This window comes from Pseudoliparis swirei, chromosome 15 (assembly GCF_029220125.1).
Source record: "Pseudoliparis swirei isolate HS2019 ecotype Mariana Trench chromosome 15, NWPU_hadal_v1, whole genome shotgun sequence".
Classification (NCBI taxonomy): domain Eukaryota; kingdom Metazoa; phylum Chordata; class Actinopteri; order Perciformes; family Liparidae; genus Pseudoliparis; species Pseudoliparis swirei.
In genome coordinates this window covers 4,262,372-4,276,774 of record NC_079402.1, presented here as the reverse complement: position 1 = coordinate 4,276,774, position 14,403 = coordinate 4,262,372, and the positions used below count along the sequence as shown (strand labels likewise).

Here is a 14,403-nt window from a genome sequence, read left to right as displayed (position 1 = left end):
TCAGTCGCCCCTTCAGCTCGTTTCCTCTGCTCCGTTTCACAGGACGAGAGAATAGAATACGTGAGTAGAAACAGATTGATTGATTATGAGTGAACGTAGGATGCTTTGTCAGAATCTTCACTTTTTTGGGGAAATATTTTGTGATTAATATCATAGTTTTGCGACAACGATATTTTAAGAAGTTTGGCTTATTTCTTTTTAGATGAAAAAAGGGTTTTGAAGGGTTTATTTTGCTCAAAGAATCTATTGAATAAAGTGTCCTGGTATTTTCCATATTTACCAACAGGTCATCCAAACTAAACAATAAGATCCTCCTTCTGAAGAGGCCAACATTTTATTTCCAGAAGACACTTTTTTTATAATATATAAGTGAATGTATTTATTTTGAGAACAATCAATAGTAAGAGGAATTCAACTAATTTAAATAAACAACTCTGAAGCTAAGCTAAACTGAAGCTCAGCTAAACTGGAGCTAAGCTAAACTGAAGCTCAGCTAAACTGGAGCTAAGCTAAACTGAAGCTCAGCTAAACTGAAGCTAAGCTAAACTGAAGCTCAGCTAAACTGAAGCTAAGCTAAACTGAAGCTAAGCTAAACTGGAGCTAAACTAAACTGAAGCTCAGCTAAACTGGAGCTAAGCTAAACTGAAGCTAAGCTAAACTGGAGCTAAACTAAACTGAAGCTAAGCTAAACTGAAGCTCAGCTAAACTGAAGCTCAGCTAAACTGAAGCTAAGATAAACTGAAGCTAAGCTAAACTGGAGCTAATCTAAATTGAAGCTAATCCAAACTGAAGCTATGGTAAATTGTGACTAAACTAAAATGGAGCTAAGCTAAACTGAAGCTACACTAAACTGGGGCTAAGCTAAACTGAAGCTACACTAAACTGGGGCTAAGCTAAACTGAAGCTAAGCTAAACTGGGGATAAGCTAAACTGAAGCTCAGCTAAACTGGAGCTAAGCTAAACTGAAGCTACGGTAAATTGTGACTAAGCTAAAATTGAGCTAAGCTAAACTGAAGCTACACTAAACTGGGGCTAAGCTAAACTGAAGCTACCCTAAACTGGGGCTAAACTAAACTGAAGCTAAGCTAAACTGGGGATAAACTGATGTTACCGTCCCGTCCTCTACTAAAAGCTTAAATACTGAATATCCGCACTGAGCTCCCCGTGGCTAACTAGCAGCTAAGAAGACACAACTTTTCAGTAACGGGGAAGCAGATTTCTCTTTTTTTTGGCCGAGGCTAAGGCCCCCCGTCCCCCCCCCACAGCAGTCTGTCCCCCGAACACAGCGAGGAATGATAGGAGCCATCCATCACACCGGCCGCCAGGTAGCAAACACATCGAGTGTACCCAACACTTCAAATTATAATCTCTGACACCAATCGTCACGAAACAATCGTGGCACGTGGAGAGTGACTGGAACAAAGCGACGATTCGTCTTGCCGTGTTCTGACGGGACACAGCTGTGGCGATGGTTCGGTTGGGATTTGAGGCACAAAGAAATATTTAGGATTAGGGAAATATAAAGTTTCTGGTTGGACTGGTTACTTTGTCATAGTTCTGGAGGCTTCGTGGGCCAAAGGTCAAAGGAGAGCAGTGATGACCCTCACCCCGTTCTTCTTTCTACAAACAGTGATGGTCCATATTGACGTTGGGCCTTCTGTCCAACACCGCTGACCTCCTGGAGGACAGTCCTGATTGTGAATTAAATAATAATCATGTTGAAGCCTCAAAAACACCTCAAACTATAAGTAAACAAAAAAAGACTAAAGCCAGATCCCCCTCCATCCTCTTCCGGGGCTCCAGTTGGAAGGAGCCAGCATTCCTCATGAGGGCCCGGTTATGGATGATGGATGGTGGTAGGCCCTCGTCCTCCGCCCCCCCCCCCTCCCCCCTCGCCCACAGCCCTGCCCACGGTCACCCCCCTCACCTCTCCGCCTCTTGGCACCATTCCTCCATCCCCTCTTATCCTCTGACCAGATGTGTTTGTTGAACTCTGTCAAGAATAATAAAACGCTGGCTGCAAGGAGGAGGAAGAGCGCCCGGGGCCCGGCGGCGCGAGACGGTTTGTGGGAGGGGGGGGGGGGATTCAGATGCACGGGGCGGACCTGTAATTAGGAGATACACGCACACATTAGTCCGGAGGGCCAACCGAGGCGTTCCTCGATTATTACAGCCGTTAATTAATAACCTTGAACAAAAAAAAAGAAAACAGTCAAAGTGCTGGACTGTGGTGTTGCGTAATCCCCCCCCCCCCCGTCAGGAATGTATAGCTTTTCCTAATCGAATGAAGAGATATAATAATGAAAATATTGACCGAGGTGCACGTGGCCCCGAGGGAGTCCATCGGATCTCTCAGGTAACCAGTGCTCTATCGTTTTGATCCAGACAAACCAATGCCCCCCCCCACACACACACACCCCATCTTTAATCTTCCCTCTTTTTTCTTATTCAATAACAACAATCAAACCATTCAGATTGCTTTTTTAAAACTAAAATTACAGCCAAAAGGATGAGGACGCGCCAAAGAAATGACACCAAACATGTGACGGTTGAACGTGCCTCCTCCACCTCCTCCTCCACCTCCTCCACCTCCTCCTCCTCCACCACCTCCTCCTCCACCTCCTCCTCCACCTCCTCCACCTCATCCACCTCCTCCTCCTCCTCCACCTCCACCACCTCATCCACCTCCTCCACCTCCTCCTCCAGCTCATCCACCTCCTCCTCCTCCACCACCTCCTCCTCCACCTCCTCCTCCATCTCCACCACCTCATCCACCTCCTCCACCTCCTCCACCTCCTCCACCACCTCCTCCTCCTCCTCCACCTCCTCCACCTCCTCCACCACCTCCTCCTCCTCCTGCTCCACCTCCTCCTCCTCCACCTCCACCACCTCCTCCACCTCCTCCTCCACCACCTTCGTCACACACAGGTGGATGAAGCAGGTGGAGTTCAGGGCTTCCTGCTTTTTTCTTGAAGTCCCGCCCCCTGCCTCCGATTGGCTCAGACTTTGATATTCTTCTTCTTCTTCGCTTGAATGTTTGGTGGGTGGAATAAATAAATAAATACCTCTTACAGAAATAAGTTCTCCCCGTTCGAGAGCAACATCACACACCTTAACCCTCCTGTTACCTTTAGGGTCAATTTGACCCCAGGCTGTTTTTCACTGTGTCAAACATATAAGAAATAACAACTTTTTTAGATATTTAAAGGGCTATTTAGGTAGTCAACAAACAAACATAAAGTACCTCACACTTAAACTTGGGAAACAATATTAATTCTAATAATTTTCTGGAGGTTTTAATTGCTGGGGTCAAATTGACCCCGAGGGTAAAATATGTTAGTAAATGTGAAGGTAATAGGAGGGTTAAAAACACGCCGATAATTCAGAGAATTGCCTGGTTGTTTTTCACCCCCCCCCTTAATCCTGACCCGACATCTTCAGGAAGAGATTAAATGTGGGTGCACCTGAAGTAACCAAAGTTTAAAAAAAAGTTAGCCTGGAGCCCTGAAAGGCCACACACACACACACACATACACACACACACACACACACACATACACACACACACACACACACACACACACACACACACACACACACACACACACACACACACACAACACACGCCAAGTTGACAGCAGGACTCAGGCTCAGTGCACTGCTCCTGAACCCCAACACCTGCTCTTCTTCTGTCTCTTCGCTTTCTACTCCATTTGAACTTTGGGCATCGCATTATTTTTCACATTGTCAACCAACAGTCATGTGATGCATCTTTAACGACACAAACCGGGAGACAAACCGGACCGCGGGGACTCCGCCGCCGCTGACATTTTGCTCTCCTGGATAGAAAAGTTCACGGATTCCTCCGGTTCGCCACGGGAAATGTCAAACACGGCCCGCGTTGAAGGGGGGGGGGGGCACCGGCGACAAGACCCCGACTCTGTTGATGAAGGATGAAGAAGAAGAAGAAGAAGAAAAAGAAAAGGGGCGGTGGTGGAGGAGGAGAGGAGGGGATGGAGATGGAGATGGAGATGAAGAAGAGGGAGAAATAGTTCTCGGCTCTGATGGAAGAACCCTCCTGGGACAGAATTTAAAAAATAAAGAAAAAACCTGCCTCTCACCGCCGGCGACCGGTGACCAACGAGCCTCCCCCCCCCCCCAATCTCCCCCCCCCCGCCCCTCCCGAAGAGCCCCGGATGAGAAGCGGAGACGGCGGCGGAAAGATGGAGGCACGTTGATGGCTAGAGTGATGATTTCCTACACACACACACACACACACACACACACACACACACACACACACACACACACAAATGCCCCCCTCTCCATCCCTTCCTTACACTCATCCTCACACTCCCTCCCCCCATGGCCCTGCAGGCAACACACACGTTCCACCTCACACACACACACACACACACACACCATGGTTAGGCCTCCAATTAAATCAAAAGTGGTTTGTTTTTATTGGTCTTTTGCGCTGACAAGTGGGCGATCGCTCTGACGGCTCTACCTGTCAGCGAGCAGCTAGAAAAATCCTCCGTTGACAATGCCCAACGCTTCCAATTAGGGGAGAATCAGACTCCTGGCGCGCGCTCGCCATCCCCCCCCCCCAGGCCCACCTTTCCCTCCCTCTATATTTTTTCTTCTTTCCCTTTGCACTCGCTCCACGATCCTCTATATACTACCCCCCCCCCCCCCCCCTCCACTCTTTTCCTCCTTAAAGTCTCCCTCCTCCTCCTCCTCCTCCTCCTCTCCAGGAGAAGGGGGTCTGTCTTGCCGCGCTGCAAATTACCGACACAAAACGAAAGGTGGTGGCGGCGCCGGCGCTGGGAGCTGCCGGTCCGGGGCCCTGTCAGCATTAATGAGACGATGAAGGTTTATTTCGCCCGCATGCATGTGCTAAATTCTTTCTTGTGTGACAGCTGACTGGGAAATGTGAGTGTTAACCTTATAAAAGATTCAGCGGGTTCTCATTATTTTCTGTCAACTCCAGTACCTGATGGCGTTAAGGTGCATCATTTGCATCCCTGACTGGTCCGGGCTGCCAGCGCCAGCTCCATGAGCACAGGCGGCGAGTTTATGTTATTATTATTTATTTATTTTACTGCTTTTTCTTCTTTCTTTTTTTTGTTGGTGAATATTGTTTGTTTGTTGAGAGGAAGTCATCTCTTAACATACATCCCCCCCCCCCTCATCGAAAGACACGCTTTCCTCCATGTTCCCATATAGAGATGCCAAAGTTTATTCAAAGGCAACACACATTTTTACAACACGCATCTAGATATATATTTAACACACCTGCTCGGCTATAAGCGGGTAAATAAAACGTAGCTCCATTTTTTCTTCTTCTTTTTCTTCCCCATACACACACACACACACACACACACACACACACACACACACACACACACACACACACACACACACACACACACACACACACACACACACAAAGCCCAGCAGGCATTATTAGGAGTAAAAGCTCATGGACATGATTCCAATAATGCAGAAAGGGGAGAAAAAAAATATTAATAAATAAATGAAACTCAGATATTATTAACAGAGACAGGTCAGTTCGGGTTATTATGATGAAACTGAACCGAGAGCCACGTTCTAATGCTTAATATTCACATTCTAGTCGTTATCCGCATGTATTCTGATCAGAATTAAATATCAATATTGCTCTTATATACATGGAATTCAATTAAAGTGTACAGCTGTCAGCCCAACCACAGGGGGAATGAAGTATACTTCACTGAAATGGCCCCGCGGGTGTCGACTTTGTTTTGGTACATGTGTGAGTGGAAGCTGTGGGAATGTTTAATGTGGATCGATAATAGGAATATCAATAATGATGTCATCATGCCATGAAAACAGAGACGGGCAGCAGTTCATCATTTCATGAGAACTTTCCTGTTTCCTCTCTTTAACTTGGATCAATGACATCGTCCCTTGTGTGTGTGTGTGTGTGTGTGTGTGTGGCCCTCCAATTCAATTCACTTCTTGGAAAAAGAGAGAAAAAAATTGAGCTCCGCTTGACCAGAAGGACACTTGTCCAAAATCATCAGCAGCAGGAGCCAAATCCTCACACCACACACACACACACACACACACACACACACACACACACACACACACACACACACACACAGTCTAGCTGTCTCCTCAAAATACATTTATCACATTTTAAAGGATTTATAAACTCCACCAAAAGCCCGTATAGTTACATTTAATTGTACATAATAATTAATGTTATTAAACCTGTATATTAAATCTCAAATGTGTGCTAACTAAATTATTTGCTTGATTTACATTTGTGTTAACTGAACCAAACATTTGCACACCGCTCTAAAACAGTTTCTCTGTTTGAGGATTTTCTGCTTTTCTGTTCCTGTATATATATATATATATATTATTTATAAATAATAAAAATATATATATATTTATATTATTTCTTATATATTATTTATAAATAAAATAATAATGTAAAGTTATATATATATAACTTTACATTATTATTTTATTTATAAATAATATATAAGAAATAATATATATATATATATATATATATATATATATATATATATATATATATATATACCTTCAACACCAAAGATGTGTTGTTGTTGTCAGTAAGCAGATATATGTAAACTCATTTGATCCACACATGTGTGAAGTAGAAATGATTAAAGAGATAAAGTCAACTCATTTTGAAAAAATAAAGACTTCATAAATTAGGATTAAATAAATGAGGATTTTTTCATAAAGAACACGAATTAAAAACAATTCAAGCTTTCTCTCCAAGTTTCACAGGCGGCGTGATGACCATAATAAAGGGGGTTTAAATCAGCTTATGATTTATTTACTACAACAGTGCTGGACACGCGGAACATTGCGGATAAAGAGAGAGAGAGAGACACACACACACACACACACACACACACACACACACACACACACACACACACACACACACACACACAGACACACACCGTGTGTGAGTGAAACGCATCAAACCGCAGCTTCCTTTTCATGCCCCAGCAGAGGAGAAAGAAAGCGCTCCGTCAGGGTGGGTGTGTGCTGCCTTGTATCTGTGTTGTCCCCGCCTCATATGTGACAGCTTGCAGCCGTGATGGGACCCCATGGGAGCCGGGGAGCGGATTCACTAACCTGCCGGTGTCTGAGACCGACGCGCGCCTCCAATCTGGTGGTCACATGGGGTGGAGGAGGAGGAGGAGGAGGAGGAGGAGGAGGAGGGAGGGAGGGAGGGAGGGAGGGGGGTGTAGGCGATGATGAGAAGGGGGTTAGTTAGATTATTAGGGGCTGTCGGGGCCGTCGCGCGGGGGCAAACTGTTGTGCGTGAGTGGAGCTGTAAAAAAAGAAAGTGCACACACAATGGCATTTCACGCATGTTAAAGGTGGAAAAGTGCGCACAATGGCGCCTCGCGCGCCTTGAAGTTTTCTGTGCGTCACGCTTCTCTGACTATTGTATACAATTACCAGGGACTATTAGATAGTCATTATGCTCTAAATGATGACTGTTTGACGTTGTTCGGGCTTAAAATAATAATAATAATAATAATAATAATTATTATTATTATAATAGGACATTTGAATGATGTGTAATAATAATAATTCTTCATTCAGTAATTTTCTTATTTGAAAGGCAACATTAAAAAAAATGGTGGAGGCGTATCTGAAAAGATTTTTGGGGGATTCTTGACTGGAAGGGCAAAGTGATGAAAATTGAGGCCTCGAAGGAATTCAAATTATGTTCATAATAAAAGCACCACCACTATACCACGAGGAGCCATTACTAATTATGTAATAACAACAATGCTATATCATATTAAAAATAATAAAATCAACATTATAATTTTCTTATTTTTATATTAATGTCTTTAAATCAAAAATATTTGCACCACCACTAATATTAAATCTAATAACCCGATAAATGATGGATAACACACTTTTCATTTCTGATGATAATAAAAAATTGAAAGGTTGAACAACAAATCTGTATATTAAAAAAAGAAGAAGAAAAAAAGAAGAAGAGGAGGAGGTGGAAAGGGAGGGAGTGGAGAAGAAAAGCACCGAGCCGCTCCACATAATAACCCCATTATGAGCCTCATCAATGATGTAATGAAAGCAAACAGTGTGAAAATTGCCTGTAAACAGTTGGATCTGAGTCTCCTGATGAATTCAGTGTCTCTTTTATCAAAGTGAGGATGAGCCAGGGAAGAGAGGGGAGGATGGGAGAGGCATGGAGGGAAGGAGGGGAGGGAGAGTGGGTGAGTGGGCGTGTAGGGAGGTCCACTTCTCGCTCCCCTCAGCCAATGAAGGCTTGTCACAGGGGACTCACGTGGACGAGGCGCTCTTAAAACCTAGCTCCTGACTTTTCCTCAAGTTCAATTTTTTGGGATTGCCTCGCACCCCCATCGCATCTCGTCCTCTTTACTTGCCAGTTGTGACTATTTAACCCAGTTTACCTCTCCTGTTTTCCCTTCTTCCTCCTCTTCTGCTTCCCGAGTCGCGCGCGCGTATCGCGTTGTCCCGCGTCTTCCTCGTCTGCTGCTCACTTGGCTCTCGGACTCCTCGAGTATTCATTTCTTTATATTTCTTTATTTTTGGTCACGTTTTTTTTGGCTGTTCTACTTGGAAGGAATGCGATCACTTTTCCTCCGCTGCGCGACGCGCTGCCCGGGCCGCCTGACGCGCACCTGTCCATGGTGCTGAACCGCTTCTCTTTCTCTCTCCACCGCCGCCACCGCCACCGCGAAGAGACACCGGCGCGCTGCTGCCCCCAAATACCCAGAAATAGTCTCTATTTTCGGCATCTGTACGCGTCTTGCTGGTGAGTCCGTCTCCAGACGCAGACGGAGCTGGTTGTTAAAAAGGAATCGACGGCGACTTTAATCCCAAAGAGACTCCATCGATCTCAGGAGGAGACATCTTTCGAGACTTGACCAACACGCACACAAAAAAAAGAAGAAGACAACTATAGAAAACCGGATGCTGTGGCACAACTTAGCCAGGGGGATAGTTGCCTTTTAAAAGAACCAGCTGGGCAACTGGACATAGCGGATGAATCATCTTCATTTGTAGGTGTATCCACACACACACACACACGCACACACACACGCACACACACACACACACACACACACAGTTTTCTCGGTGCGGGGCGGGGGGGCTCTTTTTCCACTGCTGAATCAACTCAGACTTAGACAACCGCCCCCTCCCTCCCCCCAAAATACAACTTGTACTGAATACCAAATGGTAGTTTGAGGAGGCCTCGACCAAGACAATGGAGGTGTCCGCCAACGGGTCCAGTTTTGGCATCGACTCGCTGCTGTCCCACCGGCCGGGAAGTCCGGTGTCCAAAGGGGACGGCGCGGCGGGGGAGTGCCGCTCGCCTCTGGAGTTCAGCCCCAGATCGGACGCGGAGAGCGGCTGCTCGTCGCCGCCGTCCCCGCGGAGGGAGTGCGGCGGCGGCGGCGGCGCGGACCAGGTGGCCCAGAGGCAAGGTCGCGGCGGCGGCGTCGGCCTGCCGCCGCACCTCCAGCTCGCGCAGATATCGGCGGGGTCGCAGCAGAGGACCGTGACCTCGTCGTTCCTCATCAGAGACATTCTCGCGGACTGTAAGCCCCTCGCCGCGTGCGCGCCGTACTGCAGCAATGGACAGCCGACGCAGGAGACGGGCAGGATGATGGTGTCCAAGATAGCGGAAGACTTTATGGAGAAAATCCACAGCAACTCGTCGTCAGACAGTGAATACAAAGGTAAGGAGAGGCGCGAGGCACCGGGAGAGGAGATGCTCCCCATGGGGGAGAGGAGGCTGGAGGTGGGGGCGGGGGGGCTTTCTGCTTTGGGCTCTTGTTGAGAAAATATCGCCTTAAAAAAAAAGTGATTCTATAAGCCTGTCTGTAGCTCGTACTTTTGTATTTTTTAATTTATATTAATATGTATATATTATTATTTATTTTTTTGTAAAGGTACATCTTTGTTTAATGTTAAACTGCAGTTATAAGATGGCATTGGTACTTCTTTCTCAATGTTTTTTTAAGTATTAAAAAAAATTTGGAAATTAGGACAAACCTCAATAAATAGAAGTTCAATAATAAATGCAATATAAAAATAATCATATGCGGTTTTATACTAAATACAATAAGTGGTGAACTGGTGATTGAGGCATGAAGTTGGAACAAAAATGTAATTGAAAGCCAAACTGATATTTAAAATATAATAATAATAATGACGACAAAAAAATGTGAAACCTAAAAGCCAAATAAAAAAATAGACCAGGAGCTTTATAAAAGTATTATAGGGCTTTTTTCCAGATGACTTCCTCATAATAATAATAATTATAATTATAACAACAATAATAATAATAATAATATGTAGCTTTTAAGTAGAACAATACTATTTTCGAAATTGGCTTGAGTAATATTGGGGGGTGGGGGGGGGGGGGGAATCGTCCGTATCAAATAAACTGACACTATATTCCACTCGGCCATCACGAGGGCGCTTCGGCGCGGCCCTCTGCAGCATCACGGCGGGGTGGAAGCCTGCAGGTGCACGGTGCCAGACTACCGGGTTCACTTTCACATTAAGTTTATACATTTAATAAAACATTTAAAAAACATTAATTTGTGTTATAGGGCCAGCGCGCGCGTTTCGAGCCTGTGTAAGCAGAAATATCCAGAAAGCATCTGTTGATGTCACGAGAGCGCGCGAGTGGGAGAGCTGACAGGGTCGCCTCCAGATAAATGCCATCAAGGGCCTCTCTGTTTCCAATCATGTCAGCCATAACAGACATGTCACCGACATTGACAGTTTAATGAAGCAGCGCCTGTAAAGACGACGACCGCTGTAGGCTATGAGGGGGAACTATAATATCCAATTTAATACACGCGAGAATGCATTATTAATAACGGGACTTCAATATTTACACATTTTCATTATTATTTTCTCGTATATTCACACATTAGTTTTAGTTTTCACTCTTCTCGGAAGCTATTGACAAAACTTAGGGATGCGAGTGTGCGCGCGCGCGTGCACGTGCGTCACATCAGTGCACGTGCAGGCTGGAAGATGCGCTCATCGACGCGCTGATTGATTGAGGAAGCCGCGGGGGCTCCACGGCGCGCCCGCGCCGCGCGCCCCGCGCCTCGCACCGGGTGGCTTTGATTTCGAAGAGTCCCGGCGCCTCCATCTCATATTTCGGGGGGGATTTGATGCAATTTGTTCCCCGGCGCTAATCACGTTTGTAGGCGCGCGCGAGGGCCGCCCCGGCCCTTGATTTCCACTCATTTCCCCCGGTCCTGTGAAGTTCCCCCGGTCGCGGATTGAAAGGCTCGTCCTCCCCTTGTGGCTCAATTAGGCGGATTATTGTGCTCCTTGAGACGATTCAACTATTCAACTACCGAGATACCCCCCCCCCCCCCCTCTCTCTATTTTCTTTCTCTTTTTTCTCTCTATCAGAGACTTGACTATAAGGACTGCATATCAAGGCTCGCCCTGACATGACACCACGCAGAAAGAGAACAAAGGCTGACGGGAGGAATATCAGATTGGAAGTGCGAATATTGGAAGAGCTTTTCATAACAATTTAAGCCTAAATCAAATAAGCTCCATGTAGCCTATAGGCACTGTTCTATAGCCGGGGTTGCACGCGCCACAGTGGGAAATGTCAATTGCTTTATGTGTAGATAAGTGGAGATAAATAGTTTTTTTTTTTATCAGACGTATTATTTTAACCAAATGTTTGAAGCCTTTTTGACACTTTCTTTTAAAAAATTGTATTTCTAAGCCAATAGTCCACCCTTGATGTGCGTGGTGTTAAATCCAGTGATTTAAAAAAAAGGATTTAAAAAATAAATAAAATGTGCGGTTTTTATTTCGTGAACATGAACATTATATTTAACAACAATTAATGCGCATGCGTGTGCTTCCAAAGTTGCAGATGTCACCGTGCTATACGAGCCATAATTGTATCATAAATATTGTTAGAATAATATTAAATGCAGCTAATCAATCAAACAACCAATCATAATGCCTTTAATTGGCTCACATCAAACCGGAAGTGCAGGTCAAAGTGTGTCTTATTAAAACAAATTATATCACCTAACTTTATGTAATATTCTATGATCTCCTTTTTTTGCCAATGAAAAGCTACACAGGGCAGCACAAGCGGCTGGCTTTTGTATTTGAGTATCGATATGTGATTATTGTGCACTGCTTTGTCTGTCCACACAAAGATAGATGCGGCTTTACGCGTGAGGCCAGTTCTCTGTTTTCACCCTCATCTTCCTCTTCTTCTTCGCCAGTGAAAGAGGAGGGGGACCGGGACATCTCCAGCAGCAGGGACAGCTCTCAGGCCCGGCTCAAGAAGCCCCGGAAGGCCCGCACGGCCTTCACGGACCACCAGCTGGCGCAGCTGGAGCGCAGCTTCGAGCGCCAGAAGTACCTGAGCGTCCAGGACCGCATGGAGCTGGCGGCGTCCCTCAACCTCACCGACACGCAGGTCAAGACCTGGTACCAGAACCGGAGGTAAGGACCTGCTGCTTAAGAGAGGGAGAGGAGGGAGGGAGGGGGGGGGGGATAATCTGGTTTCTCACGGCTGGCTCATGCGGCTCCATGGACCCGGGGACGCCATGTTTTCCTCTCACCCCTCAAAGGTTGCATGAGCTCACGTCACTTAACTCGCACACGAGCCTCCTTGCGCACGAGCGCTGAAACCAAACGGTATTTTAATTATTGATTAATCTGCCGATTGGATTTTCTCGATTAATCATTTGCTCCGTGTCACGTCATCGTGTGTTTTGAGCTCGCGGGGCATGAAGATGCATTCAGTGGCAATCTGACTTTTAACAAATTGATCAGGATTCACTTGTCTGTCAATTATTTCCAGCTCTTACTTTGACTCCATGATCACATTTACGCAGAAGCGAGTATTGATTGACAGCTGATGAATCGATCTCCATGTATTGTCTGGAGAATGAGGTTCATTTACTATTTGATTTGCACCTTTTCGATTTGTATAGCACCTTATTACTTGAAGAGAGGAACAAGTAGAGCTACAAGTTTACACGTTTTTTCTATTTCCGGTCGATAGTACTGAGGGTCTGAGTCCAGCTCCTCAGCTTTCAGCATCTCAATGCAACACGATGACTTGTGCAGCATCCGATTCAAGTCACACACACACACACACACACACACACACACACACACACACACACACACACACACACACACACACACACACACACACACACACACACACACACACACACACACACACACACACACACACACACACACTGACCTGCAAACAGCTTGGTAACCGAGCCGTCGACGTTTTGTAAATAAATAAAACTCCATGAAAAGAGAAACCGTCTTCGTCAATGTAACAATAAAAAAACAAAAATCAGTTTCCTGCTCGTTTCCAGTTGAATTATAACGTGAGTATTTTATTTATCCACTTGCAGCTTTGACTCCCAGGCAGCTAAATGACATATAAATATATATAAAAAAACAACACTTTGGCGTATATGAATAATGCATTGTTGCATGTGTGCATATCAATAATTCAAACAAACCACTATATCTACTCAATTATCTTTTATTATGAATTATTCACCTGCGTGGAGTGCATATTGGCAATCTAACAGGCATCTTTGGGTGTGAGTACAAGTGGCAGGTTGGAGGTGTTGGTGCTTTAAACAGGAGGGAAAAAAGAAACACGTGTATTGCTGAGTTCTAATTGGGGGTCCAAGGTAAACAGACGGGACACACACACAGACACACACACACAATAAAAGCTAAAAATCAGCATCCTCTCTTCCAGGACAAAGTGGAAGCGGCAGACCGCGGTGGGTCTGGAGCTGCTGGCGGAGGCTGGGAACTACTCCGCCCTGCAGAGGATGTTCCCGTCCCCGTACTTCTACCCGCAAAGCCTGGTGTCCAACCTGGACCCCGGAGCGGCCCTCTACCTGTACAGAGGCCCCTCGGCGCCCCCTCCGGGCCTGCAGAGACCCCTGGTGCCGCGCATCCTACTGCACGGCCTGGGGGGCAGCGAGCCGCCGCCTCTGCCCCCCATGTCCAGCGTCCTTACCCGGCCAAGTCAGCAGCGGTGAGCCGGTCACCTGCTGCTGCTGCTGGGGGTGCTTTTTTTTTTTTTCTCTTTTTTTTCTTCTACGCCGAGCTCGGCAGGACTCATAGGAAGAAATAAAAAACAAAGACAGATAAATAAAAACGAGGCAGAAGAAAAATAAAAAACAAACTGTTCGAGGCCTTTATAGGGCGCGAGCTGGCCGATGGAGGCTGATCCCCGCGCGCGCGGAGCTTTGTGACTCCAACTGCTGTGGGAGGATTTCCCCCTTGTGTTTTGTTTTTTGGGGA

At 45.9% G+C, this 14,403-nt stretch overlaps 1 protein-coding gene across 1 annotated transcript; it reads left to right on the top strand.

The window, feature by feature from the left end:
- The first annotated feature begins 9,307 nt into the window (after positions 1–9,307).
- Positions 9,308–14,138, top strand: barhl1b (BarH-like homeobox 1b). The gene is made up of 3 exons (XM_056432541.1): positions 9,308–9,782; positions 12,330–12,552; positions 13,850–14,138. The coding sequence occupies exons 1-3, from the start codon at positions 9,308–9,310 to the stop codon at positions 14,136–14,138; spliced, it is 987 nt and encodes a 328-aa protein (XP_056288516.1).
- Positions 14,139–14,403: the final 265 nt, after the last annotated feature.